Source organism: Calypte anna, chromosome 1, assembly GCF_003957555.1.
Source record: "Calypte anna isolate BGI_N300 chromosome 1, bCalAnn1_v1.p, whole genome shotgun sequence".
Lineage (NCBI taxonomy): Eukaryota > Metazoa > Chordata > Aves > Apodiformes > Trochilidae > Calypte > Calypte anna.
Window position 1 is genome coordinate 191,146,921 of NC_044244.1, and position 26,652 is coordinate 191,173,572.

Consider the following 26,652-nt stretch of genomic DNA (forward strand, 5'->3'; position numbering starts at 1 on the left):
TGGACTGTCGATCCCACCAGTTCCTTAGCAGGTTTACTTTTGGCATTTTAAAGACCTTGCTGATCTGCTCCTCAAGGGACACATTCTGCTAACACACTCACAGTGGTCTTAAATTACCCCATGAGGTGGAGCCACCTCTTCATCCTAGTGTAAGGATCATGCCTAAGCCAGTAACTCCCTTCAGGAATACATACCACAAATTCATGTTACCTATGGACAAAGGTGACCTGCAAATAAATTTATGGTATTCTTGCCTTGCATGTAGAGAGATGCACTGAAGTAATCAATCCCTTATGTCCTTCCTTTCCATTCTGCTATTAAAAAAAGCAGGAAAGATTCCAGAAGCCCTAATAAATCTTCAACCAAGTTATCTTTGATGTTACAAAGACCTCTGAATTATAATGACTATTTAAAAATGCAGGTAAAAACCATGAAGAAAATATCTGAGAGCTTTTGATAGAATTCTGTTACTTGGATGACTGTACTAGAATGCAAAGTTTATTTCCAACTGTTCCGTAAAGGCAAACCACATTTTTATCTCACAACAGCATCAAACTTAATGCATTTTGCAGCTTTGCCATTAAATACAAAGAGATGATTTTCCATCTAATTTCTAAAAGCAGTTTTGTGGAAGAAAATGGGTAATCAACATGGAGTATGTCTTTCTTCTGAAAATGCTTTTAGTCTAACATAAATGACAGCTATTTAAAGGCAATCACTCGTGTTTTATATCTCACACAAAAAACAGCAGACACAGTATTCTGCCTTTGAGACAAAACACTGATACATGTGACAGAACATTTCAAGCAGTAATAATTAGAAGACACAGATTCAGCAGCATCCAGAAAACAACTGAAATATTTTCCATTAAAATCTGTAGCATTTTTTTGCTAATGTTGTTCAGTCTTTACGTGATATATTGTAAAGTTATATTATAAATTTCTATCAATCTGCACCAGACAGGTACAGGAGATGCAAATCACATTCCTTCTGCAGTATGTACCCTGATAAATTACATACCTATTAAAAATAAAGTGGTTTTCGAAATATCACCCAGGAGACATGCATTCTGTTCAGTGACCTTTGGAAACTCTACTCCAATGAATATCTAGTGATGCGCAAATAAGTTGAGAGATGGTAGATTAAAGTGCCTATAACCTTATCTGTTATCTGTTATGAGTATGCTATGGTAAAAAGATATGTTGCTCTTTCATAATCTGCCTGGGAGTGGAAATCAATGTGAGCATGAACTTATATCCCTTTAAGTTGAATGGTTGTTATGGAACTCATTATCCCAGACAATTAAAAATAAAACAATGGAATTCATTACGCTGGACACTTAAAAATATAACAGACAGAAAAAGGGCAATGAATTGTATGATCTAAGAATCTAATTTAGTGGTTGTTTGCTACCTTACAGGCATTTGTCCATATGGCATCAGTCACATCTTAGTAAACATTTTATGTAGAAAGGAATCTAAGTATGTTTGCTCCCAAGATGCCAAAACTTCATAGTGCCAGAATGTCAGTAGAATATTGAAGGAATTCAGCAATGACAATCTTGCATCCATTAGAAAGTATAACACATGACAAAGCTTAGACTTTCTTTCTCACACAATATATGGTCCAGCTGGTCTTGATCTTGTGGCAAAGAAAGTCTGCAGTCTAAAGAAAATCATTATGTAACCCAAAGACAAGGGAAAACACCAAATCCAGGAAGGTATGATGAAGCACAAATCTTAAATATATCCTTTTTTCATTTGCTACTTTTAAACCAAACTCCAAACAAAGCCTTTGCTGCTGGTCCTCATGTAGTTCAGATTTGCATAAGCATATTCTTTGCTCATGGAAATGGTGTAGAGAGTCACCTGAACATTAAAAAACACTTTTGCGATTTTTGTTTTATGGTATAAAACTCTGTATCTTCTATTATGCACACACGCAAGGAAATCAAGGAGGCTGAAGGAGAAAAAAGCCACAATTCCAGCTTAAAAGTTAAAAAAAAAGTACCAGGTCACACAGGCTTTTCCCAATAACTAATTGGTACTATTGAGTACTAATAAAGTTATGGGCAAAAAGAGTATTCTGGACACTCATCTGCAAGTTGCTGCACTTGAAGCTTCTCAAAAATATTAAAGGATTATCCTTTTGTATCACTCACATATTCTAGAATAAGGAAATAACATTTTCATTCAAAATATAAGGAATTTTATTGTTAGAGTTTGTTAAGTAATTGCATCACTTTTATTACAGATAACTATTTTTCCTATAGGAGAAAAATAATTTATACTTACCCGCTCCAAAGTAATTTCTTCAAATTCATATTCAATTTCTGTTCCGTTAACCTGAAGAAAATTAAATCAGTATGGTCAGTGTACAGAAGCGTATTTTTCAACAACAAATTACAGCCTGCTAGTTCTCCTTTGTCTTGAATGGCATGTGAGCAAGCCTAGAAACTTGAAAACAGTAAAATTTCACCATGTAAAACACTGAAATAATGGATAACTATGTCACATATAACATCACCAATATTTGATATAGCATGTTTGTGGACTTTCTGCAAATGTTTAGTTTCCAAGGTAATAGTTTTATGTCAAAAGTAGAAAACCTGTTTCTAAAAATTAATCTCACAAGTGGAAGGCAGATTAATTATTCATTGCCTTACGAGCTCCAATTTACTTTGCAATACAAAACCAGACAGAAATTTCAGAATGGTTATGTAAAAATCGCTCACTGATACATACACTGAAATACATCTTGTTTACTATATTAACCTAGGGCAAGTACATGACAGAGGACCTTTTCAATAGGCATTTGGATGACAAAAGTCTCAGAATATTAATGCAATTCTTATGCTGAGTTTCAGTGTCAAAATAAATTAAGCTACAAAATGTAGAGCACCAAAATGGATTGCACTGGACAAGAAATCTATCAGCTGAAGACATGACACTAATTTAAGCAGTATTCTGAAACCTTCTGTTCCAGTCTGACATGGATTTTTTCTGTCCCTTTAGGCAACTCACTTAACATCCCTTTCTTAGTTTCTTCATTTCTTAAATGGGTAGAGTACTACATCTGAGAAAGCTACAAAGGCTGGATATATTGTATGTAAACTGCATAATAATGAAAATGCTTCTATTATAAAAAATTCCAAATTAATTTCAAAGTGTGCCTTATCTCCATCTAGTCAGCTATGTTCTGATTTGGCAAGAAAATATTTCTCAAAAAAAAGATATCACTCATGAATCATGATGGTTTAGGTTTTTTGATGATATTTCCTGGAAAATAGTTCTACTTTAGTGTTTTACTTAATTTACACATAATGAAAAAAACTCTTCTTTGTAAGAGCGAAACTGATGTGAAATATTAGGATTGACCTAATCTTGGAAGAGCAAATTAGTTATTCTCAGAACAAGAACATTTACTACCCATCCCCATTCCTAGCTCTTAATTTTCAATATTAGCTTTCCAACTGCAATCAGAAAATACTGTACACGAACCATGCTTTATCTAGTCAAGCACCTTTCAAATGTAATTAGTTACCTCTCTTGTGAAAATTATAACATGGTAAATGTCTCTACCAAACAAAGGTTTCCAATAAAAGCCACCAGCTATTAAGTTTGTCTACAATTCAAGATCTGATAAACCGTGAAATGAGTAGCGGAAATACAATGCTCAGAATCTGTATTCAAAAGGAAGATGGAGAGAAGTCTAAGTAAACATTCCATGCTTAACAATAAAACAAAAACACAGCATCAATGAATAAAACATTTAATACATACATAACAATTGTGTATTTTACATTATTACAATCTGGTAATCACATCACACCACACCAAAGCCAGGTATCTATAAAAAAATGTACTATAGGGTAGTCTCCTGTTCTATGTTACCACTTTAAAACCTTCTGCATGGACTCTTTTATTAATGTAGGCAACTTACTGGGTATGAATAGTATTAAAGGTATGCCATTTTCTGTCTTTTCTGGCCTAATGATAATGAAATCAGAGCTATCTATGTCTCTATTTTCATGAACTTCTCTTTTATCTTAGGTTGGTGGATATGTGTGATCTACGTCTTCAATTCTTCAGTCTTGCTCTATAAAGCTGTCTTTGCTTCACTGCTTATAATCACTTTTCCTTTGCATTAAAAACTCATTAATGCAGCAAAATGAGAAAAAGAGGGACAAGAGAAGTGAGCAACCTCTATATAAAGATGAAAGGAGAAAAAACAACCTGAATACTCAGTTTGCATTTGCATACAAACAATATCTTAATTCTGATCATCTGAGGGGTTCTTTTTATCATCCATAGTCACGCTTCCAAAAAAGTTTTTAAGTTCAAATTGCCAGTAATCTCAGCAGAGATAAATTATCAGGTTCTGTAGCAGCAGGGATTATATGGATTTAAAAGTGGTCTTAATCCAACTGCTTTTGTTATTTAAGTATATGCATTTCACTCTGTTTTCATTCTTGCTGGCTGCAGAGAAGATGAATGCACTTATTTTGTAAAGGACCTAATAAGAGATTGCACCTACATAGGGTAGGTGGAATTATGATGTATGTAGTAGCATTCACTCCTTGCACCATCTTATTTCATATATAGACTCTCTGGCTGCATCTACACTGCTAATTTAAACTCAACTTTCAGCCAAGTCTCAGTGCTTAAGGCTGTTTCTGTCTGGAGCCTGCTGGAAACAAATAGCCAAAAGTGAGCCAATGGTTAAGAAGGAGGAGAATCATGGCTGAAGCTCTGGAACTGGCTTCTCAGTCCTCTCCTTTAGTAGCATAAGGTCATACCCTCTGCTTTTGTCCACTTTAACTTGACTGTCTCTGGCCTGGCAAAGCACCTAAAGAAGCTGCCTGGACCTGCAACTTCAATTTCTTGCAAGTAGTGGGAGCAAGTTCCTGTTTCTCTCTTTACACAAGTTTTCTCAGTTCTGCTTTTCTATCAGATTGCAGCACAAACACACAAAAAAATTACCATGGCCTGTATGATTTTAAGTAGATATGAACAAATCCATACCTTTTAATATGATTTTATCCCCTACATCCAAAGAAATTATGAGCATTTCCAACTCAGTTTGGGCGTATTCTTTCTCATCATTCAGAAGTGCGACATTGAAAATAGATATTTTTAATCTCAACTAAATTTTTATAAATCTGAAATCTGAGGTAGTCATCTATCTCTCTTTACTCAGTGGGAAGAAACAGGCACTTCTGAGTCTCAACTCATTTCACCCTCCACTTGAAATCTCAAGGAAGTTAGACAAATTGTGTCCCTGAGGTTTCCTTCCACTACATACAAACAGTCTAAAAACAAAGTATAAAGTTTGATGAGGACTTGCCTTAAACCTGTTTCCTCTCCATTACTCCTAATTTTAAACTGCCAACAAAGTTCTACTTAAAAGGTTGTTGAGTGTCTTTAATAATTACATACCAGTGAAAGGCCAGATCTCTGGTTTAGCAGCTTTTCCAATTGCTGTTTTAGGCTTGTCTGCACCTGTAACCAGCAGCACATGCAGGGCTTGATATCCAGCACCTGCTCCTACAAGCTTAACTGGTTAGGATGTCCATGAGGAAGAAGTCAGTCCCTCCCTATTCTCTAGAAGCTCACAGCCAAGGATCTTTGTGCTGCATGAAGAAAAGGACTGCATGAAACCTTTAGATAATTTTGAGGGCCTTCCTCTTGTTCAGGACCATCAACACCAACATACACTTCTGATGTAAGAAGTCTGCTCAATCTCCTGACCTTACACATATGTTCATGATCTGGAGCATGATGAAATTAGAGCCCTCGTAGAATAAATTACCACAATTCAGTTAAGTCCCAATGGTTAAAGCAACTACTTGCAAAGGAAAGGTAAGAGTTGCCTTTCATTTCCAGCTGCATTTGTTTTACTGGAGGACCCTCTCAAAAAATTTGACAGGAAAATGTCTTTAAGAAAGAGACTTAATGTACAGTAACTACCTAGGCTCCAGCATTCAAGAGAGATTTCCTGGGTAAGCTCTAAATCACTGCTAGAGATCATAATAGGTTACTTAGATTGCTAAGAAGAAACATGAGGAGAATAAGAAATAAGCAGGTAAAAAAGAGTGCATGTGAGTTATGTACTGTTTTGAGGAAAATCTGATATAAAGCTCAGCACAGAGAACACCAAAACAAGGACTTGACAAACCCATATTTTTTGTTCCTTTACATGAAGATTTTACTCTGACTTTCCAAGAAGATTCTCTTTTTCCATACATATAAAGGATTGCATAAGCAGCTGAAGCAGTCCCCTGTAGAATCAGTTCTACAGGTAATGATAGATTCCTAAAAACTTTAGAAAAATGGTCTGTTTGGTTTTTCATTTTCACATGCTCTGTAATTTTGTTAAGACTTTTATACATACATTTTTTTTCATAATAAGTTTTGATACTCTCTTTACACTTCTGTAATTATTTGATAGACCTGTTTACACTCAAACAAGTAACCATTGCTTAATTCTCTTGCTATACTGCACATCTACAACTGAATCTACACACTGAATAAGAAAAAGATGTCATCACATTAATTTTAATTATAAGAAGTGTGGCAACAGCATCATCAAAAGACTGACAATTTATACAACTCTAATATTTCGAAACCACTCCACTTATTATTTCTAATAAAATTTATTAGATCTGTTTGTTATGCTTAGTCTGATTTTCAAGGACAGACTGGTTTACCTAAAAAAAAAAAAAAAAATAAATTGAAGACTTTCATTACAAACAAAGCCTGTTTTAATTGGATATTGTTTTTTTAGATTGGATATTGTTTTTTAGTTTCCCTCTTCAAGGGAGAAGGCTGCTGCTTAGGAAGATAACTACCCTGCCACAAATTTTCACAGAACATGCAATTCTGTTCTTCTGGCTGTATGGTTTCACCAGTTGCCAACACCCAAACCTCAACAGAATACAGGATTGCTCAACTCTTGTACAAGTAACCCTCAGACATATTACTCCCCTACAAATTTCCAATATACTTTATAAGATGGTCTACTTTAAATTTCAGAAACATCAGGGCTATTTGGGCAATTTAACAAGTATAAGATTTAGATGGCTCTTCATGATTTCTGTTTTATCTGCAAGACCAGAGAGTGATCCTTATTTAGCCCTTTGACATCTCCAGATGTAGATTATTTCTTCATTAATTGCCAAAGGAAAGCTGCTGATGTCCTTTTGATATAGTTTTCCAACAGTAGAAGTTTCCTTTCTCACTGCATATAAATATACAGAAAAAAGCCTTCTGCATTCTCTGATTTCAAATATGATGGTTTGATGCTTTCAAAATGTCCTAAAGAGGCTGCCAGGAAGTTTTTCACCTTACTCTTTTTTATCTAAGTGAATGAGTACATTTTCTGGGCTTTTTCTATGGGATACTCCACATCTATTTTTAATGACTGGGCATAACTAAGCCCACTTCGTTCTTTTCACTCATATTTCTGTTACTAAACAAGGCCAATGTTAAAATATTTGAATTAAAATTTACTATGACCTAAAAACTTCCTTGTTGCAAGAAAACCATTCCAGTGTGAACAATGCAGAGTGGAAGACCATATGGTTCTGAAAGAAATTTGTACTTTATCAGGAAGTTTGCTCTTAAAGTGTATGTGCAGCTGATCTGTGGGACCTTTCATAAATGCCTACAGAGCACTCGACCACCAATCAGTGTAAAAATTTTAAAGAAGATATCACCCTCAACACACAATTAGCATCTCTTGAAGAAGTGAAATCCAGCCCTTGTTCAACACCTGTAAAGATCTGCAGCACAGTCATGATCAACTTGGTTCTCTGCTCAAAGGATGCTTTCTTGCTCATTCTTCTCATCTTAGATGTCACCTACATCCTTCTTCAGATCTTAATTTTTAGTCACCCTTCTTCTTCACTGTCTGTGCAGCATAATCACCATTTCTTTCTCCCTTACTCCCTTACTTACCATTTAGTAAGTAAGCATTATTACTCTTCTCTGGTTGATTCCCAAATTGCTAATTTTATAATATTTTATCATTTTATAAGAGTTACTCATGATTAGCTTTCCACCTACTCATCTTTTCCAACTAACTTTTAACTTCTCCCACAACTTCTATTAAGTCATTCATACACTCCATGAACCTTGATTTCTTTCCCCCTTAACCATTTCAAAATCTTGTCCAGATTCTCTCTTCCCCTCTTCTTCTTCTCGCTTCCCCTACTTTCTGGTCTCCTCACATGTTTTTTTCCCTGTTCAGCAACAGCTTAGATTTTTTTTTTCCCTTCATCTTCATTTTATTCATATTTTGATAATAGCTGTACACACCACAGAAGAAAAGTGGCTATATATTTATAACCATAAGCACTTGACAGATCTAATGCAGAAGTCCCAGTTTCATAAGCAGAATCCATGGAGTGTATCAAAGCAGGGACCATGGTTTCAAATGGTTCATGGGAAATGGGAACAAAATAACATCCACGCATTAATTTTGTTTAGATTGGCACTTCCAGGTTGTACGAAATTTGTATTAACAAAAGAAGCATGCAAATTTCAGCTTTTGTACTTAGTCTTCTCCCTTACACTAACAGAAATTCATTTGCAATCATATTAGCTGTCTATCAGGAAGAAATCTAAGGTAAGCTGTGCCTTTTTTTAAGAGACACTGGTGAGAGGAAGCAAGAGGGGTTATTTATGACATGTGCCTTTGTCTTCAGATGGAATTGCTACCTGAGGGACCTGTATCTGTGTACTAACTATATAAAGACACTTTAGACTAAAATTTGCATCCTCAAACATATAAATAAATAAATTTGTAAAACCCCATATATTTCTATATCTTAAATTTATAATATACATCAGTGCAAGAATTTGAAACTGGACACAAAACTGGACACATTCACTTCCAAAAAATTACATTCCTTGTGCGAGTCAGGTCACTTAGTGTAGGGCTTCAGAAGGTTGCAGTCACTCTGCCTTTTATTTTCTTTTGTGCTTCTGCTACTGCTGACAACCTAACAAATGAGTTATCATAAACTCTCAGTTTGTCAGGTTCCTATATCTCTACCATTTCAGTTTTAGAAGAAAATCCATCAAAATTTTTCAACAGTTTGAGCAGTTCATCCATTTCTGTAAATGATCTTCTTGTGTAATATCTCATTCTATGTACAGGATACATTAAAAAATGGAAAAATGCTGTTGCTTGATTGACCTTATTTCATCAACAAAATTATGAAGTGCTTCTAACTTGAGACATAAAAGGTTACTTTAATAATGTTTAATACATCAATTTGCATAATTTTATTCAAAAAGCTAGTAAATGTAGTGAGAGTGTTTAAAAATCAGAAATTAATACAGAAACAGTGGGTTAACTTTGAATAATTTAACCAGTTAAGATAAATTTTCTCTCAGTTTTAGGGAAAAGTCAATTGCACATTAACTGCCAAAATTTTAAGCAAGGGAAGAACAGCATAATTTAGTGCATTCTTTGATATCTGTGACATGTTTAAGTAGCACTCATTTAATGAAATACACATGTAATGAAATATATAATACACATAGTGGGCATACCCCATTTCCTCAATAAATTAATATATAGCTAACATAATCTAACCTTATGTAATCTGTTAAATGACTCATATTTTTGTGCTGAAAATTGTCTCACAGCACCTTTGTTTATCTTTAAGAATTAATATTCTCTCCCATGCTCTCACCCCATTGCCTATGAATGAATCAAAGACTTCTCTTGGGTACTTTTCCTCTTGTGTGTTAATTCTGGTGCAACTGCTGAAGGCTGAACTGTATTGTCAGTAATACTGCTGCAATACCATTGCTGTGACTGGGCTTTGCCTACCATAACTGGGGTTACATTTATTCATCTCTGGATGTTCTTTTGCCTGCAGTGGGGGAAGGTAAATAAAATACCTGCTCAAATAATAAAAACAAGTAATAAGTATTATTCACACAAATAAAATATGTGTATAATTACAAACATTCGTGTATTCCACAGGACTAGGTTTTTACACACGGAATCACATGCTTTACAAGTATTTTTATAGTAACAGAAAGGTTCACTATTTCTCTTAAAATCTTGGAAGACTTTTTAGTGTATGTGTAGGCAGGGAGCCACAGTCCTCTGTGCTCTACAGCTAAAATCGTAGCAGAATGGCTCCCTCATGCCTCATTAATTTTGCTACAGGAAAAAAAAACAAAAAAAAAAAAACAGGCAATCTGAATGGATGAGACAAAATCAGAGTGGTTTTTCTGCTCCTCCTCACAAGCTCAAGGAAAGAAAATTGATGTAACTTGTTCCCAGAGATTAACAGTGAACATGGCGAGAAGCAGCTAATAAATACAGCATGACTGACTGATGATGACCAGTCACAATCTAAGCCTAGCCAAAATTCACCAAATTGTTCCAAATGCTTCTCAGATTTCTTGGTAGGAAAAGCTTTTGACATAAGTTTGAGAGAACTTTCAGTTTTTCATAAAAATTTTTTCAACTTAAATCTAAAGACAGAAGACAAAATCACTTTCATTCACCTTCATTATAATTTCCAATATAAAGATGAAATCTTGAAATGTGAACCTCAGTGTTCCTTTTGGAATACTTTCTATTCATTGACTTAATATTAAAAAAGATAAAAACAAAAAATAAATAAAAAGGAAGATTATGCTTTGCTTTTAAGGTTATCTAGTGATTACTGCATACAACAGCAGAGATGCTTTACTGGAGTACTAAGGAAAAAGCCAGAAGAAATCTTTAGAAAACTGCTGACACATAATGCTCTTTAAAACAAGCAAAAAGCTTGCACTGCACAAGTTCCCCCAGATTAAGAAAACAGTGCTGTAAAAAAATCTATGGCAGAAAAAAAATACTCTAAGAATATACTAATACAATAAAACATATAACTGAAACACAGAAATCCTTTGAAAATGTTTGATGTTATGCAGTATCACTTGAACATGGTAAGTATTGTGTCATTCCTTTTCAGGAGTACAGCATAATTTACTAGTAACATGAAGGACCCTTTCATATGTTCTCTAGAGGTTTCTTGATATAACAAAACCTATGATTTTCAGATCTAATCTGTAAACTATATGGCAGCAGAAATTTTGAAAATGTTCTTGTTTTTATCTCACCAATATGTAATAAAGGTAGTGACTAGTGATCATCTGGTATATTTGTATATAATATATCCCCTGCATATCAAATGCTCAATAGCCACAAGGCCACTAAACAGGCATTCCTGGGTTCATTGGATGGTCTGACATGTCACCTGCAGAGATGTGTTAGGATTTTTCAGGATTACATTTTCCTCTGCTTTATCCCGTATTTGGCACCTGCTGAGTTAGGCTGTGTGATAAAAGTTTATCTGCACCCCCAGAAAGGAACACAATGAGTCAGTGGTGGATGAGGGAGCCCAAATAACACCCTGCTTGACTATTCCCAGGCTCATCACATCAGAGATGTGCACACATATGAGCACATAGGCACAAGAGCATGTGAGGGAACCCCTAAAGCCCTGTCAGAGACCAGTTTCCTCCTAGGAAGCCTCAGCCTCGTGGGCTAAGGGTGACACACTGCACCCTGGGGCAGCTGTAGAGCACCTGACAAACTGGGGAGAGTATCACTGCCTCTGGGGTGGGATGCAGGCAATGGGCACCTTGGCATTGTAACAAGACTTCAAAGGATTTTTAAGGAAGGAAACAAAGGTCTGGAAAAGGGAGGGATAAGGGTGATTTGGAGAGGAACAAACATGGGAAAACAAGGGGATAAAAGGGTCCAGTCATATATAAACAAGGCTGGTCGGTGTATTTCTTGGTCTGTGCCTCCTAAGCATGCATCTATCAAGTCTTCTATTAAACTCCATAATTCTATTTGTTTTTTTATGTGAGGTGTGAATGTGTGTGTGTATCTGGAGCATCTGGGATAGCAAGGATCTGAGGCCATCTCCACTAAGTTCTAAATTCAGCTACTGGCAGGTTTCACACTGTGCATCTGTATATATACATACATATGGGGAAGAGGGGAACATTGGTGATACCTTTGTGTGAGTGCTGATTGTGTCTGGATTGATCTGTTCAGCCATGTGTTCAGGTGTATGCTTGTGCTGTTTGCATGGTGAGTTACTGGCACTACAACCGCCATGAAATTGCTTAACTTTGAGGGTTCATTGCTACCTAACTCCTATTTTCACTAAATCAGGAAGTTTAAAATGTGACAGGCAAAACTATTCATATAATATTTTTGAGTGATTCTTCACTAAGAATTGCCAGGGAAAGAACAATGACTGGTAAGAGACTTGGAAGTCAAAAACTGCATTCAGTGTGTATGATGGCAAACTTTATACAACATTAAAGCTTTAACTACAGTAAAGCAGGGGAATACTGTAGTATATTTACAAAATACAAATGAACTAGGTTTTAGTTACAGCTAAATATAGAAAAGATTATTCAAGAACTGAGTAGAAAGTGAAGTATCATTTGTAGCTCTGCCTCTGCATATAGAGGTAAGGTTCACTGAAATTAATTAAAGTTAATTGAAGCAGGGGTGCACAGTCCTGACTGAAGACAAACCTTATTGATCAGATCAGTTACCTTGGGTCATGAGAATGGCTCATGGCCTGGAGATTTTCCCTATTTTGAAAGAAAGTTGGACGTCTTTCAACAATGCCAAGACACAAGAAAAAAAAAAATCCATAAACTAGAGTATCCTACTACAAGAAAATGCCTGGAGAATAAAAGAGGAGCACTTCTCTGACTTATTTTACAAACAAACTTCAAAGCAATACATGATGTCTCTAAAAAGAAATAAAACAGTATTGAAAGCAGCAGCTGAAACTACATTTGTTCTCCTCTGGGGGAATAACGAGGTCGTACAGATAGCTGGAGACTTTTACAATTTATAGAGCAAGAAACAGCACTACTAAGTTAACTGCAATCTGCTTCTACTAAGGAGAAACATGATGATGAAGTTAAACGAACTTATACATAGCACATTATTTGAAAAATTATTATAGCTCAATGGTTTTGAGAAAATCCAGTGTGCTGTGCTCATCTTTCCATCACTTTTGCAAAGTATAAGACCTAAATTTGGACATTATATAAGACTAATTTTTTATAACCACACTACTGCTCAATTAAGCTGTGTAAATAATGAAAAAAATATGGTTGCCAAAATCCACTGAAGTGGAGTTTTTTGCCTAGCTAAAATAAAGCATCATGTATTCAGCACAAATAATTTACAACTGAAAAGAATCCAAAGTTTTAAACTATTTCCATCTTCAAGCAGAATGGTTTACAGGCATAAATCACTTGACAGCTGATTGAATATGTGAATATAAATATATTAAAAATGCACTTCAGTTGTAATTTATTTTTATTATTAATCTCTATAATATAAATTTTCTAAGGTTTCTTTCATTTCTATTACCCTCAAACTAAGTCAGTCTTCTTAGAAAATTATGAGAGTTGGTAATTTTAAGATAAGGAAAACAGGTAATATTTGTGGTATGTTTGGGTTTGCTACTATACACGGAAAGCTAGGTCAACTAAACACTGATTAAAAACATCATTTACCATAAAGGCTGATTCACAAGATCACTGCATTAAAAGTGGCGTGGGCTTTTATTGTTTTAAAATGTGAAATAGAAATGAGTCACATTCCAACACAGTCAACCAACCGGCCTTGCAACAGCAGGGACTTTGCCTCACAGAATTTCCTGAAACTGTGCTGAAGGTGTGGTAGTTTTATAACATGGATCAGCTCAACCCTGGCTAGCCATGGAGGAAAAAGAGAGAGAATGTAAATAGTTAATTTTGAATTTGTATTAAAGCAAAATGGTGCTCATTCAGCCTTATTTATATTGCTGTAGGAAAAGAGTAAGAACACATTGCAGATATTATAAAAATGTAGGGAAGTTAACACTGATAATGTAAGAAAACTCCTATAAAATCTGCAGTGGATAATGTTAAGAGAAATACATAAAAGATTATAAGGGAAGGAAATGTTTTCTATCCAGTGTTGTTATTAGTGCTCCATGATGAACTGCCAGAATAACAACAAACTTTCCTTGGCTAGTTAAGAGGTAGTTTGCAAAACAAAACATCAATCAACTGTAGGCATAAAAATTAAATATCCTTAAAATTACAAAGAAGGGTTCTTGTAAAATATATTTTCAGATATATCCCATTTAAAAGAACTGAAGCATCACAGAAAGTAAGCCCTTCCATTTCTGATAGGACATGAACCCGATATTTTTCTTTTCCACCTTTAATCAGAGTTAGTTTTATGCTTTATACAGAGCAGATACCTTCTCTTTATTTCTTAGTGCTAGGTCAAAGGCTAGGTCAAAGGTCTCTGCCAACAGAGCTCTGTATTTTGTTTGACTAACATCTGAAGTCCTGCAAAATGAAAAATCATGGAACTGGAAAGCTCTTTCTTTCTTTTACATAATTTAGAGTTGCATTCAGCTCTAGAACCCCAACGTAAGACATGGACCTGTTGGAGTGAGCCAAGAGGAGGACTGAAAAGATGATCAGAAGACTGGAGCACCTCTGCTATGAAAACAGGCTGAGAGAGTTGGGGTTGTTCACCCTGGAGAAGAGAAGGCTTCAGGGAGACCTTATAGAGGCCTTCCAGTACCTAAAGGGGGCCTACAAGAATGATGGGGACTTTGTACAAGGGCATGTAATGATAGGACAAGGGGGAAGATTTTTAAACTGAAAGAGGCTAGATTTAGATATTAGGAAGACATTATTTCCTGTGGGGTAGTAAGACACGTTGCCCAGGGAAGTTGTGAATGCCCCATCCCTGGACGTGTTCAAGGCCAGGCTGGGTGAGCCTTTGAGCAACCCAGTCTAGAGAGAGGTGTCCCAACCCATGGAAAGAAGGTTGAAACTAGACAATGTTTAAGGTCTCTTTCAACACGAACTGTTCTATGATTATGTGAAAACTATTATGATAATACTAACTCTTCCTTAACTTTTGAAAACAGCTTTCAGTTAAGTTCTACACCTTTCTAATACAGTGAAATCTACCTCAATGTACTATTGTCTCAAATCACAATTTAATTCTATAGATAAGTAATAAGTCACTTGTACTCTTTCTTTCTCAATTCAGTTCAGAACTGTGACTTCATGACAAAGTAATTAAAAATAAAGGTATTGTTGAGGAAAAATTGTTTGTGTACTTGAAGAGCTTTATTAACTTCCTAAATATGTAAATGAACCCCTAAATAAAAACTAATATGGACAGAAAAATTTATGAAAACAATGGATTTGATGACTTAAGACAATGGACACTTCTATAGAAGTATATCTTCAAGAGGTTATGTTAACCACTGGATCCTTGCAACCCCACAGATCTGATTTTAGCTTACTGCTGCAAAATCCAGTAGTGTTATCCGTAGGTGGGTAGTGTAATGTATCAAAAATGACAGAAAAGCGAAAGATAATCCAAGGCTAGGGAAGCAAGACAAAACCAAATTCAAACTACATTTAATTTAGGTCAGGTTGGGTCACACAGTTATAGGCTTACCCAATTCTTCAACTGCTCCAAACAGTTCTAGCAGACATACTCTACATTCTGCTGCTCATAGACAAATTACCTTGTACAAGTTTAAAATGAAGTATAGGTCGGTGTAGTGAAGAGAATACACATCCTCCCCCCCTAAAAAAAGGATATATGGTTTTCCTCAGAGTGATAAAAATAACTGATAGAGCAGTTCATTACTGGCTTCCTCACAGTAGAGGCTACAAGGATAAAGAGCATCCCAACAGGAAGAGACTTTGCAAAAGCAAAGCATGGAACCTCTTTGAGGGGCTTATTTCAGTGATATCCAGCATGATGGTAGGGGGTATCCAGGAGCCTGTTCCTGAGTTTAGGTTTTTGCCAGAAAGTCTGTTACATAATCTCCAGTGTGTCAACTGAAAACTGGTAAATTTTGGGAGTTTGCATCTCAAACACAGCCATGATCTGGACCAAAATGCTAAAGCAAATGCACTGTACATAGTTCAAACACAAAACGTATGAGGCATTTGACATTTTCTCTGCTGTGTCCACCTGAAGCAGAGGGACACAGATGAGTGTATTACGTGCCCTTTTTACAGTTCAATAAGTTCCCCTCTTACAGTCTGCTAATGGCAATGTTTCAATCAAATCTCTACAGAAATAACATCTTGATTGAATCTAAAGGCCAGGGCTATTCACAGGCAATTGAAAATGAAAGTATTGTAATTTTGAAGAATGAAAATGTGAAAGAGTAATCAGATGTGTGACCAAAGGATGCTTCTACTGTTGGATATTGACAGGATGTTGGTATTTTTACCTACTTCCTTACCTACACCATTAATGTTTTCTGGTTTTTTTTCGTTTGTTTGTTTTGTTTTTTGTTTTTTTGTTTTGTTGTTTTTTTTTTGTGTAATATGTAGCACTCAAATATGCAAAGTGGTGCTCATTTCTGAAGAAAACAAATCACCCAAAATCTTGAAGTTATATTAATTCCTTTTACGTTATGTCTTTGATGAGGCTTAAATATTCAAACATGCTTCCATAATGTAAAAGGACGATCCAGTGGAAAAAAAAATGACATTTTTCTCTAAAACCACGTGGACCCCTTTTGTAAAGGTGTTCCTTTCTAAAACAGTATATTTTAAAAGGAAAGACTTGAAATATATTGAATTTCAGGTAGAAATATAATGGATATGAGATAGAGGCAACTAGGTTCATAATATCCATTCTGTACTTCTGCTTTGGGTTTTGGACAGCAAACCCATGTTTTTTGCCTATCCATAATACTAAAATCCTTTTAAGTCATCAGATGGCAGGATGAAGATTGCTCTATTTTTTATGCTCAAATGAAGTTGTTTTCTGTTACTTCATTGTTCTTGGCCTATGTAGCCCCTTATTCACTAATTTTCTTAAAATATTTTGTAAAAAGGATTCAATTCAATCTTGTCAGTCTTGCTATTATAAAAGAAATATCTCGTGCCCCAGTGCAGAAACAGTGAGATACAGAACACAATATACAATTCAAAGGCCAAAGCAGAGAAGCCAAGACAATGCAGTTTTTAAAAACTAGCACAGAGTACAACCAGATTTAGCTTTTCTCTTGCATATTAATTGACAGACTGAAAGATTAGTGTAAGCAGCCAACAAGTATTTAAAACTGATGCTTAGCAATCTGGAAAACATAAGAATTATTTGAGATAATATGATGTGCAAATTCACTTTCAAGACTATGCACAAACTAATTTAGAAAGAAGCAACAATTTTTTTCTGAAGAGAAGTTGATGGGAAAAATATATACTTATATGTTGATATTTTAATGTACTAAATTAAAAAATTGCAAATCCAAGAGTTCCCTACTTTTGTGAAAATTCATATCTTATTCTTTTAGACAAGAATTTACTTTTACTCTCCTATTACCATTGTCCTAAAAAATTTGCTCGTGAGCTTAGTAATATATGAGAATCAATCTTCATTATGTAATGTCCCCTGATGCATTTTATTATACACATGTTGTTTTATTGGAGAAAAATATAAAATTTACTTGTTTAGGTCTAGGCTGTGTCTACATTCATATTACCCAATAGAAGACTTTAAAGTACTGACTGTCTCAGAAATTTGCAAACTTCTCCCCTTCTTTTTACAGTCAAAATAGGAAGAACTTTTCTTTTTTTTTGCAGCCTTTCAGCCTTTTTATACTTTCTTCTAATCCAGGTTGCACTAATTGACTGGTATGGCAGAGATGAAAGCTGAAATTTTTTCAAACCTCCTGATTGTGGCATTACCATGCCCCACATTTCCTTGCTCAGGAGCTTTCCCAGAACACTCCAGAAAAGGTCTGAGATCCCGGATCTCTAGGCAGGGATGCACCAGACATGCAACAGTCATCTGTATGGCCGTGCTCAGGCATGAGGAAAACAATAAAAAATGTGATTACAGTTCACAAAAACATAACCTAAGTAGTATGGAAATCACTTCTTTAGGAAACAACTTGAGTGCATTTGCATGGAACTGAGCATAGGAGGCACAATAGGAAACACAAACTAGAATTAAGTAACAATAACTAACAAGAACGATAATAAAAAACAATGGGACACTGAAGAAAGTAGCTTTCTATGATTCTATGATTCTATGAAATACAAAGAATTCATTGTGACCTAAAGGAGAATAAATACATATTCCTTATCTCTTAATATTGTGACAATGCAGGGTGAGGAAGGGAAAAATCATAGTACTTGAGTGAACTTATGTTTAATTAAAGTGAAGGGAAAATAAAATTCCATCAGAAAATAAATTAGAAGGTTCCCATCGATTTCTGAAAGTGACACAGCAAAGGCAGCCTTATTGCTACTTTTAACAACTATGCAGCATTTTTGAAACTAAAAAAGAAATAAATATGGCTTATAGTGTGCCACAGAGAGACTGTGATGATTCATGTGTTATTAAATTAATGCTTTTCATTACACAAAAAGATCTAAAAATTTACAGCCAAAGAATAGAGAACAAACAAACTCCCACAAATGTTTAATTGTGCTTAAAATGCCACAGAATAATTCGTTTTGTACCATCGAACCTTCCTATCAAATTTATTCCCACATCCAAAGCTTGGAAAGCCAAAGATTTCAAGCCACTGAACCTAGAAATAAAGCTAATTAACTTTTTTTTTTTTTTCCCTGGTGTTCACTGCATGCCCAAATTATAAGGCATAGCACAGAGTATAATAAAATAAGACCTTTTCTTTTGTCTCATTTTAAAAAAGCATACTGCTGAAAAACAGTCCTTCACAGGATGATATTTTTTTTTTAAACTGTTGAGTTGAAAGGTTTGAAGAATGTCAACAGCACCGAAACATTTATTTACATTAATTTAAATCATTAGAATGTTAATGAGACAAATCACAGTTTACCAGTTCCATACTACCTGTAAAGGGTAATTCCTCTCTAGTGGACCAGGAGAAACACTACATTTGAAAACGGTTTGTGAATGCTAATCATTGCTGTGACACTCTGTAAACCCTCAGTATCGTTTGGAGAAAGGTGGCAGAGAAGATGAGCAGAGCTGCTATGGAAATGGAAATGCATTGAAGGTGCATTGTGTAAAACAAAACAATGAGACAGGTGCTGCTGAGCTGACAGCTTAACAAAGTCACAAAAAGCCTCCGTGTGGTAAGTAACAACACCAAAAATAGCCTGACCTTATCCAGTGATCTATCAGGCTATCACGTGCCTAGCAATGTCAGAAAAAAATAAGATTATTTTGATTCACCAAAATTTGCAAATCCATGCTTATTCCAGTGTTTAAAATTTGAAAATAATTTCAATATGGCATAAAATGCCTTGCTTAACTTTGTTATGCTAAACACAAGTTATAGCTATTTAACAAAAAAACCAAAAAAATGTTTATAACATAAAAGCTTCTGTATTGTTGTAGGTTAGTAGTATTTTATTTCTTTTTGCAAAAACATGAGTGGACAACATTAAGCAGTAATTATGAAAAGCATCTTAAAAAAATGCAGCACTCAGAAACACAAAACTAACATGTCACTATTTTTTGCCTGATGTATCACTTCCATATAAATCTTCTTGTGATTTTATTTAACAAATTAATTGAGAAATGGCACTCAGATTTTTGGGATGAATATTAAAAAGAAAAAATAAACAAAAAGAAATTAAAGGACAAAGGACAATACAAAAGAGATACTGCTTAAGATTAAAAGAATGTGATCAGAGAAAACATGGTCCAATTGGTAATATCTAAAAATTTCTGCCTTTTCTTCCCATATGAGGCTTCCTGAATTCCAAGTGTGCTTTGAGGCTTGAAGGCTTGACAAAGGGAACTGAATAGTGAGGATCTGCCATGACTCTGGCCCTGAAATCAGCACTTCTGGGTGTTTTAGACACACTGCTGCTATGTGAGTAGCAGCTGCTCTATGCTCAGTTCCATCCTGACGGCTTTTAGATTTGGACAGAAAATATCATAATTTAACCTGGCTTCTCTGGTCCATCAAATAATTTGTCCCTAGTGTGTTAGATTGTTGATTAGACAGAAACAAAAAAAGAATGATGACTTTTAGAGGCCTAAATAACTAGCTAGCTAACTCTTAAAGATGCTTAAAGATTCACCAGAGGCATCCCTAGGCATTTACAGTCTTCCTGCAGGCATGTCTGGAAATACTGACAATGCTGAAATGGCAGGTGCTTGACTCATATTCAAGCTTCAGAATAATAACTAAATGTAGCTTTTGGTTCTCTCTCTGAACTGACCTGTCTGGAAAAAGAGAAAAAAAAATATTTAGGGTATATCTCCTAAATTATATTTCCTGAAAGAGAAGTTATATAATGGCTGCATTATCATACACCCAGTTCATCCACTTTTAGGGGATTTTCCTCTGCCTTTTCCAAGATTTGAGATACAATGCCCCACTGACACAATCTTAGAGGCTGTGTTCTAGGCCTCCCATGCTATTGTAGGCTGTACTGGGCCTGGCTGGGAGGGAGTTAATTTTCCTCATGAGTAGCCGCAGGTGCTATGTTTGGTTTTATGGCTGAAAAATGTTGATAACACACCAGTGTTCTGACTGTTGATGAACAGAACCAGCACAGCATCAAGTCCTCCTCTCTTTCCCATTTTGAGCATCGTACAATAGCAAATTGTGGGTAAAGGGTTGGGAGGAGACTCAACCAGGACAGCTGACTAAGTGACCAAAGGAATATTCCAGCCCACATGATGCTGTGCTCAGCACCAAAAGCTCAGGGAAAAGAGGAGGAAGGAGGGACATTCATGGTTATGGCATTTGTCTTCTCAAGTAAAACTGCTACACAAGACAAAGCCTTGCTTCCCAACAAGTAGCTGAACAACTACCTGCTGATGGGACGTAGTAAATTAATTCATTATTTTGCTTTGCCTGCATGTGCAGCTTTTGCTGTTAAACTGTCACTATCTCAATATACAATTCTTCTTGCCATCTTTTCCCTCTGCCCCACAGAAGAAGGGAGTGAGAAGTGTTTGGCTCTTTGCCAGAATCAACCAACCACATGGAGGGAATGCAAACGTGTCTGGCCCAGTGACTACATCAGAGAAAACACCACAAAATCAAACTAAACCAAGCTAAACTGAAGTAGTCTTAGGAGCAGGAATGAAACCATAGGTCTCCCAGCCGGCTCTCCCAAGTTTTAGGTTGGAGGAAGAGGTCATTTGTCCATATGTTAGTCTACCCTTCTCATTTTTGGAGAATGTTCAAACATATAAATCCTGATGAGAAAGAAATATCTATTTGTAAAACAAAGATCCCATACTCTATGGGGCATTATGTTGGCCTGGGCTCTGCAGATATGAATCACCTTGATGTTTCTTATTGCCTTGTCTAAATAAGTCTCTCTTTGGTAGCTACACTGTGTCCCATATCTAAGGGGCATAACTTTTCCTGTGCACTGAGTAAGGGTAATGAGACTATTTCAGCATTGTCTATTTTTACACCAAGCACCTTCTGTTTATTTATCTAGTTCACATCATGTGTTGGAGACTGAAACAGCCCACAGGCATCACAATACTGTCAGTATTTCTCTAGAATTTGTTTGGTTATTTGTTTTGGTTTTTTGTTTTTTTTTAACAGAAGGGAAGACTAATACAAATGTATTAGTTTGAACATTCTCCAACATTCTCTTTGTATAAAAGTGTAAAAGTATTGATAGACTGTGTTATGGGAACAAATCATATTGATTGAACATCTTGTCACTTGTGTAACTGCATCTGTATTCAGGAATTCTAACACTGTAGCTGCACAGTATCCTGGGCACAAGTCCAGTGCTGGAAATGAGAACTGGGGCTTACAAAGTCCCTTTTGGTAGACCTAGAGAACATTAAGTGTAAAAAGTCTCATCAAAACAGAAGTAAAGCCAGACCCATTGAAAGTGAGATCTGAGCAGATAATTCTTATGTCAGGAAGGGAAACAGAGATTTAGAAATGATAGAAAGCATTTCAGGAAACTTGAATGCAAATGAATGGAGAAATATTATTTAACTTTTCTACCCTCTACAATCACGGAAATTGCCAACAGGAGATTTAATTCTCTTCTGCTTTACAGCAACATCATTCTTCTAAATTGCTCTTGGCTGTAATCTTTACATGTGTTCTGCACAATGATTTCTAAATTTTGTGAACTGTCAGAAACAAACAAGATGGACAGGGATACCCTTATTAAACTTCCTCATCAACAGTATTCTAAAAGACAGAACTCAGCAGTACTATTCGGGTAGGTATGCTGGGAGAAAGATTATATACTGGCTGACTAGCTTCAGACTCCTTGCCTTTTGTGCCTCCAATCATTTGAGACTCTCACTCTGCTCTGTATTCACTTTGCTTTTCTCAATGTCCTTTATCTTCAACTGTAGTTGTTTTAACATTCAAAAATGACAATGCTTGTATGAAAGCCGATGTTTAAATACTAATTAAAACATGTATTTATTTTAGAGTAAATTTTTTTTTTCTAGAAGTCATAAAAATGAAGAAACACTAAGAAAATGTGAAGTCATCTAGTTTGTGCTGTTATTTTTCATTAACAGTTTTTATTTACAAAAGGAATGTAGAAAGACAAATAGATTTGCACCATTTCAATATTATGGTGTGCATCCAGATGTCTTCTTAATAAGCTAGGAGGGGACATGCTGCTCTAAAAGGAAACATCCATACTTTATGTTCATAGGAAGGAGGAAAGTCTTAATGAAATTACAAGTTTTTTTGAAAGAAAGGCTAGTTTTCATAAGTTAGAGTTGTATCATGACATCTAAATTACAAATTATGTGTATATAATATGCTATAATTCACCTGAATACAATCTTCCTTCTTGATTTCCTCTTTTAGAAAAGGATTAATTGTGTAATTGTAAAAGACATGTTGTAAGATCTGTTTATAACATCTGTGCAATAGCAAATAGAATTTCTGTGGGAAAATAAACCATCTATGTATTATTAAAAAAATAATACTTACATAAGGAATTGTGTCCAAGGTATCTGTGTTGACAATTATAGGGGCAGGGCTTGCCTGAAAAAGGTAAACAGAAAAAAAAATTAATATTGAAATACCCATTATATCCCCATTGCATCCACATTGTACAACAGTACATAACTCTGGGTACTGTTCAGTCAGTTAAGCATGAAAGAAATAGTTTCAGAGCTTCCACATCACACAGCTGTGGTCTTTCCTTTTTTATTTCATTAGGCTCTGGATCATATCTTGAGTATTTAATAACTATTCCTGTTTGAGTAGACCTATAATAAAAATGATGCATTCATCTTACAGGTAGGGGATCCTGGAGGTGAGGGTTTCTGTTTCCCTTACAAGTTCACTTTTTGTATTTGAGCAAAACAAGATGATCAGCTGATCATTACAGAGAATAAAGCTCAACATTTTATGTTTACATTAACCACCATTGTATGAGTATGTAGCATATATATATTCATCTATAATACTATATTTATGTCAAAGCTATATACTCTTCCTGGTTCATATGAATTCATCTGATACTCATTTAGAAATACAAATCCAGTTTAAAAACTTTTGTGAATCTGTAGAGATGCCCAATCTGATCTCTAACTTTTGATGAAACCTATATCCAGCCACCTGAAATACTATAAATATTTATTCTTCCTATGCTGGGGTTCAGCAGTGTTGATTCAAGGTCTAGTCCTGATTAGAACCAGCTGCATAACTTTGGCTTAAACTCCAGAAAAAAACATAGTAGTGTATGTAGTGAGAGGTGAGTGAGTACACTAGTGAGTAGTGTATGTAGGAGTAGTGAGAAAGTGTAGAGACACACATCACAAGTAAAATGTGAGACAGAGGGAGGACTGCTGGGAGGGGATTGTTAATAGACTCCTTCTCAGGAGGAGAAGGATCAACATGTAGCCAGTGTATCATAGAATTATAGAATCATAGAATGTCAGGTTGGAAGAGACCTCAAGGATCATCTGGTCCAAACCTTTTAATATTGTTGAGATGTCTCAGCATCCCATTGAGCTGAGGCTTAAAACTTTCCAGAGTGGGAGAATCCCTCACTTTCCATGGGAGACCATTACAATGTCTGACTGGCCTTAAAGTGAAAAATGTTCCTTTTGTGTTCAAATGGAACCTCCCCAGGAGCATCTTGTGCCCATTGCCCCTTGTCTTGTCCTTGTGACTCCTTCACTGTAGCTGCCCTTTAAGTACAAACAGTGATGGAGAGCACCCCATTTCTGCCTGACTGGTGCCTGCTTGGTCAGCAAAGACTCTTCAGGGATTGTATTGGCCTGATGAACACACTAATGTTTAGCAAAGTAGCTCATTAGTTCTAGTTATTTAAATTGTATGGGTGCTACTCCTCTACTTGAAACTTCTATAGATTTTAGGATCTCAGTGCATGGTGAGCATGGTTACAGCACCACTGAAAATACTGATCCTACTTATATTGTCAAATATTTGCTGCAGGATTTCAAAACCTGATTAACATAACCCAAATGAAGAGTGTAACATCTGTGCACGAATGCAAATACTTTCACAGTATTAACATTTTTGATTTTGATGGTTATTGTAAAAAATTCTGTTCAGAGAACCTGTATGTTACTGGACATCAGTTACTGATGTGAATGCCTATATTTGTATTCAACTCTGTAACCTGTGAATAAAATAATATAAAATGAAATGCATACAATTTAGTGGGTATGCATTTCATGCATGTATCCATTATCATAGTAAGGTAGAATTTAATATTAAAATATTTTGTATTGGCAAAGATATTATGCAGCTGTACCCAGTTATTCCCATTGTGCCCTATAATACTGGGCACTTCAGAGTCCTAGATGAAAGCTGAAGGCTATGATTCTAATATTTTTAACCTCAGGCATTTGGAATTCCTTTATCTGTATTATCACTGAAGACTGATCAAAGGATTTCCTTTTAGAATTTTTTTTTTAACTAAAATGAATGTTTAACTCCATACTCTTAAAGACTACTACCTTTGTATAGGAAGAATAAAGTATATATTCTTTTTTTGTTATTTGTTGGTTTTTTTTTTAAGTGTTCTGTTGTCTCTACCAAATTTTACTTTTCATTGATGTTATCTTCTTTTTATTTTGCATACTGTGAGAAGGTCTAATATAAACTATAAACAAATTTTGCAATCTTCAGAATCAAAGCATCTTTCCACTGCTTTAAATATCTATGAAAATAACAAACATATTTCAGAAATTCCAAAGCAGTCTCATAATATCACCATTTCTAGCCTATTGAGGAGCAAAGCCTTGTTCCACATCACATTTTCCTGGAGTAAAGCTAAAAAAAATTCTCAGTCATAAACTAGTAATTCTGGGAATGCTATAAAAAATAATATTTAGGTGACTTGGACTTTATTTTGAAAACTCCTTTACTTCCTCTCACCAGCACAAGCACAACCTACACATCCTTCACACTATCACTTGCAGTTGGTGTCACAAGGACTTGCTCAGCATTGGTGGATCCTTGTTTCACACCACCCTCACAGAGAAAAGTTTCCTCTTATATGTGGTCAGAATTTCCTTTAATAAAATCTGTGTCTGTTGCTTCATAAATTTCCTGTGCATCCCTGAGAGGAGTTTGGCTTTGTCTCCTCTCCAGCAATCCCTTAGATTGTTAAATACAACAATTAGATTCTTCCTACAACCTCTTCCCTAGTCTGAACAAACAGAGCTCTTTTCTGCTATGTTCTGTGCACCACACCAGAACCAGAGACTGTTGTGTGTGCCACCGGGATCATCCTCCACCCAACACACTGGCATACTGGGGAACCCCCAACTGGACACATTACTCCTGACCCTCAGGCTCTCACTTGGCCCATCACCCTTTCCACAACAAAAGTTTGAGCATTTAAGCCACTCCTTTGGTCCTTCCCTCTCTAGTCTGCCTACAGAGCCTGCAGAGAATTGTCTTTCAAGCACTAAATATTATTCAGGTTTAATTTTATAACCAGGCCTACTGTAGTCTTTATTGTCTGGAAGAGTTGAGCTTCAACTAACCAAAGCTTTTCATCCTGATCAGACAGATGAGAATGACAAAATTCACACAGCAATAGTTTCAGATGTTTGTAGTGACAAACCAAATGGTTGGTACCGTTCAGTACGAACTTATACCAGCAATGTGTTTTCCTTTTTGTTCCTCCCTTTGGTATCTGTGCATGTGTTTGTTTGCATGCATGTGTGGGGCAGTGAGCCTGAGTGATGGTTTGGATTTTTTTTTTTTTTTTTTTTTTTTTTACTGGGAAAGCTGATTTAATGCATTTTGGTTTAGTCTCACTAACATACAGTAATTTGAAGAACACTGACATCCTGCAGCATTGCATCTAACTGGAGGAAATGGAGCTGATTTTATTAGTTGTACCCTGTGTGTAGCTCCTGCTTTAAAAAAGTTCAAGGCTGAGTTGAGAAGACAGTTTGCTACCACTAGAGAAAGCCCTAAATATAGTGCCAACCATGGAGTACACAATACCATCAAAATAGTCCTGTAATCACAGTGTATTTACTCAAGGGATCGGTCAAGGGAAGATCAGCTGCAACAGGGAGTCAGAAGGATTGTGGCTTTCAGGATGATGTGTCTCTATCTGTTCTGACTTATAAACTGGTCACACACGTTGATTCACCAAATTC

General features: G+C 35.7%; 1 protein-coding gene across 1 annotated transcript in view; it reads right to left on the reverse strand.

The window, feature by feature from the left end:
- DLG2 (discs large MAGUK scaffold protein 2) overlaps positions 1–26,652 on the reverse strand; it is a 967,325-nt gene that overhangs the window by 372,851 nt on the left and 567,822 nt on the right. The window contains 2 exon segments of the mRNA XM_030469255.1: positions 2,295–2,345; positions 22,988–23,041. Of these exon segments, the coding sequence (XP_030325115.1) occupies positions 2,295–2,345; positions 22,988–23,041 (105 nt within the window).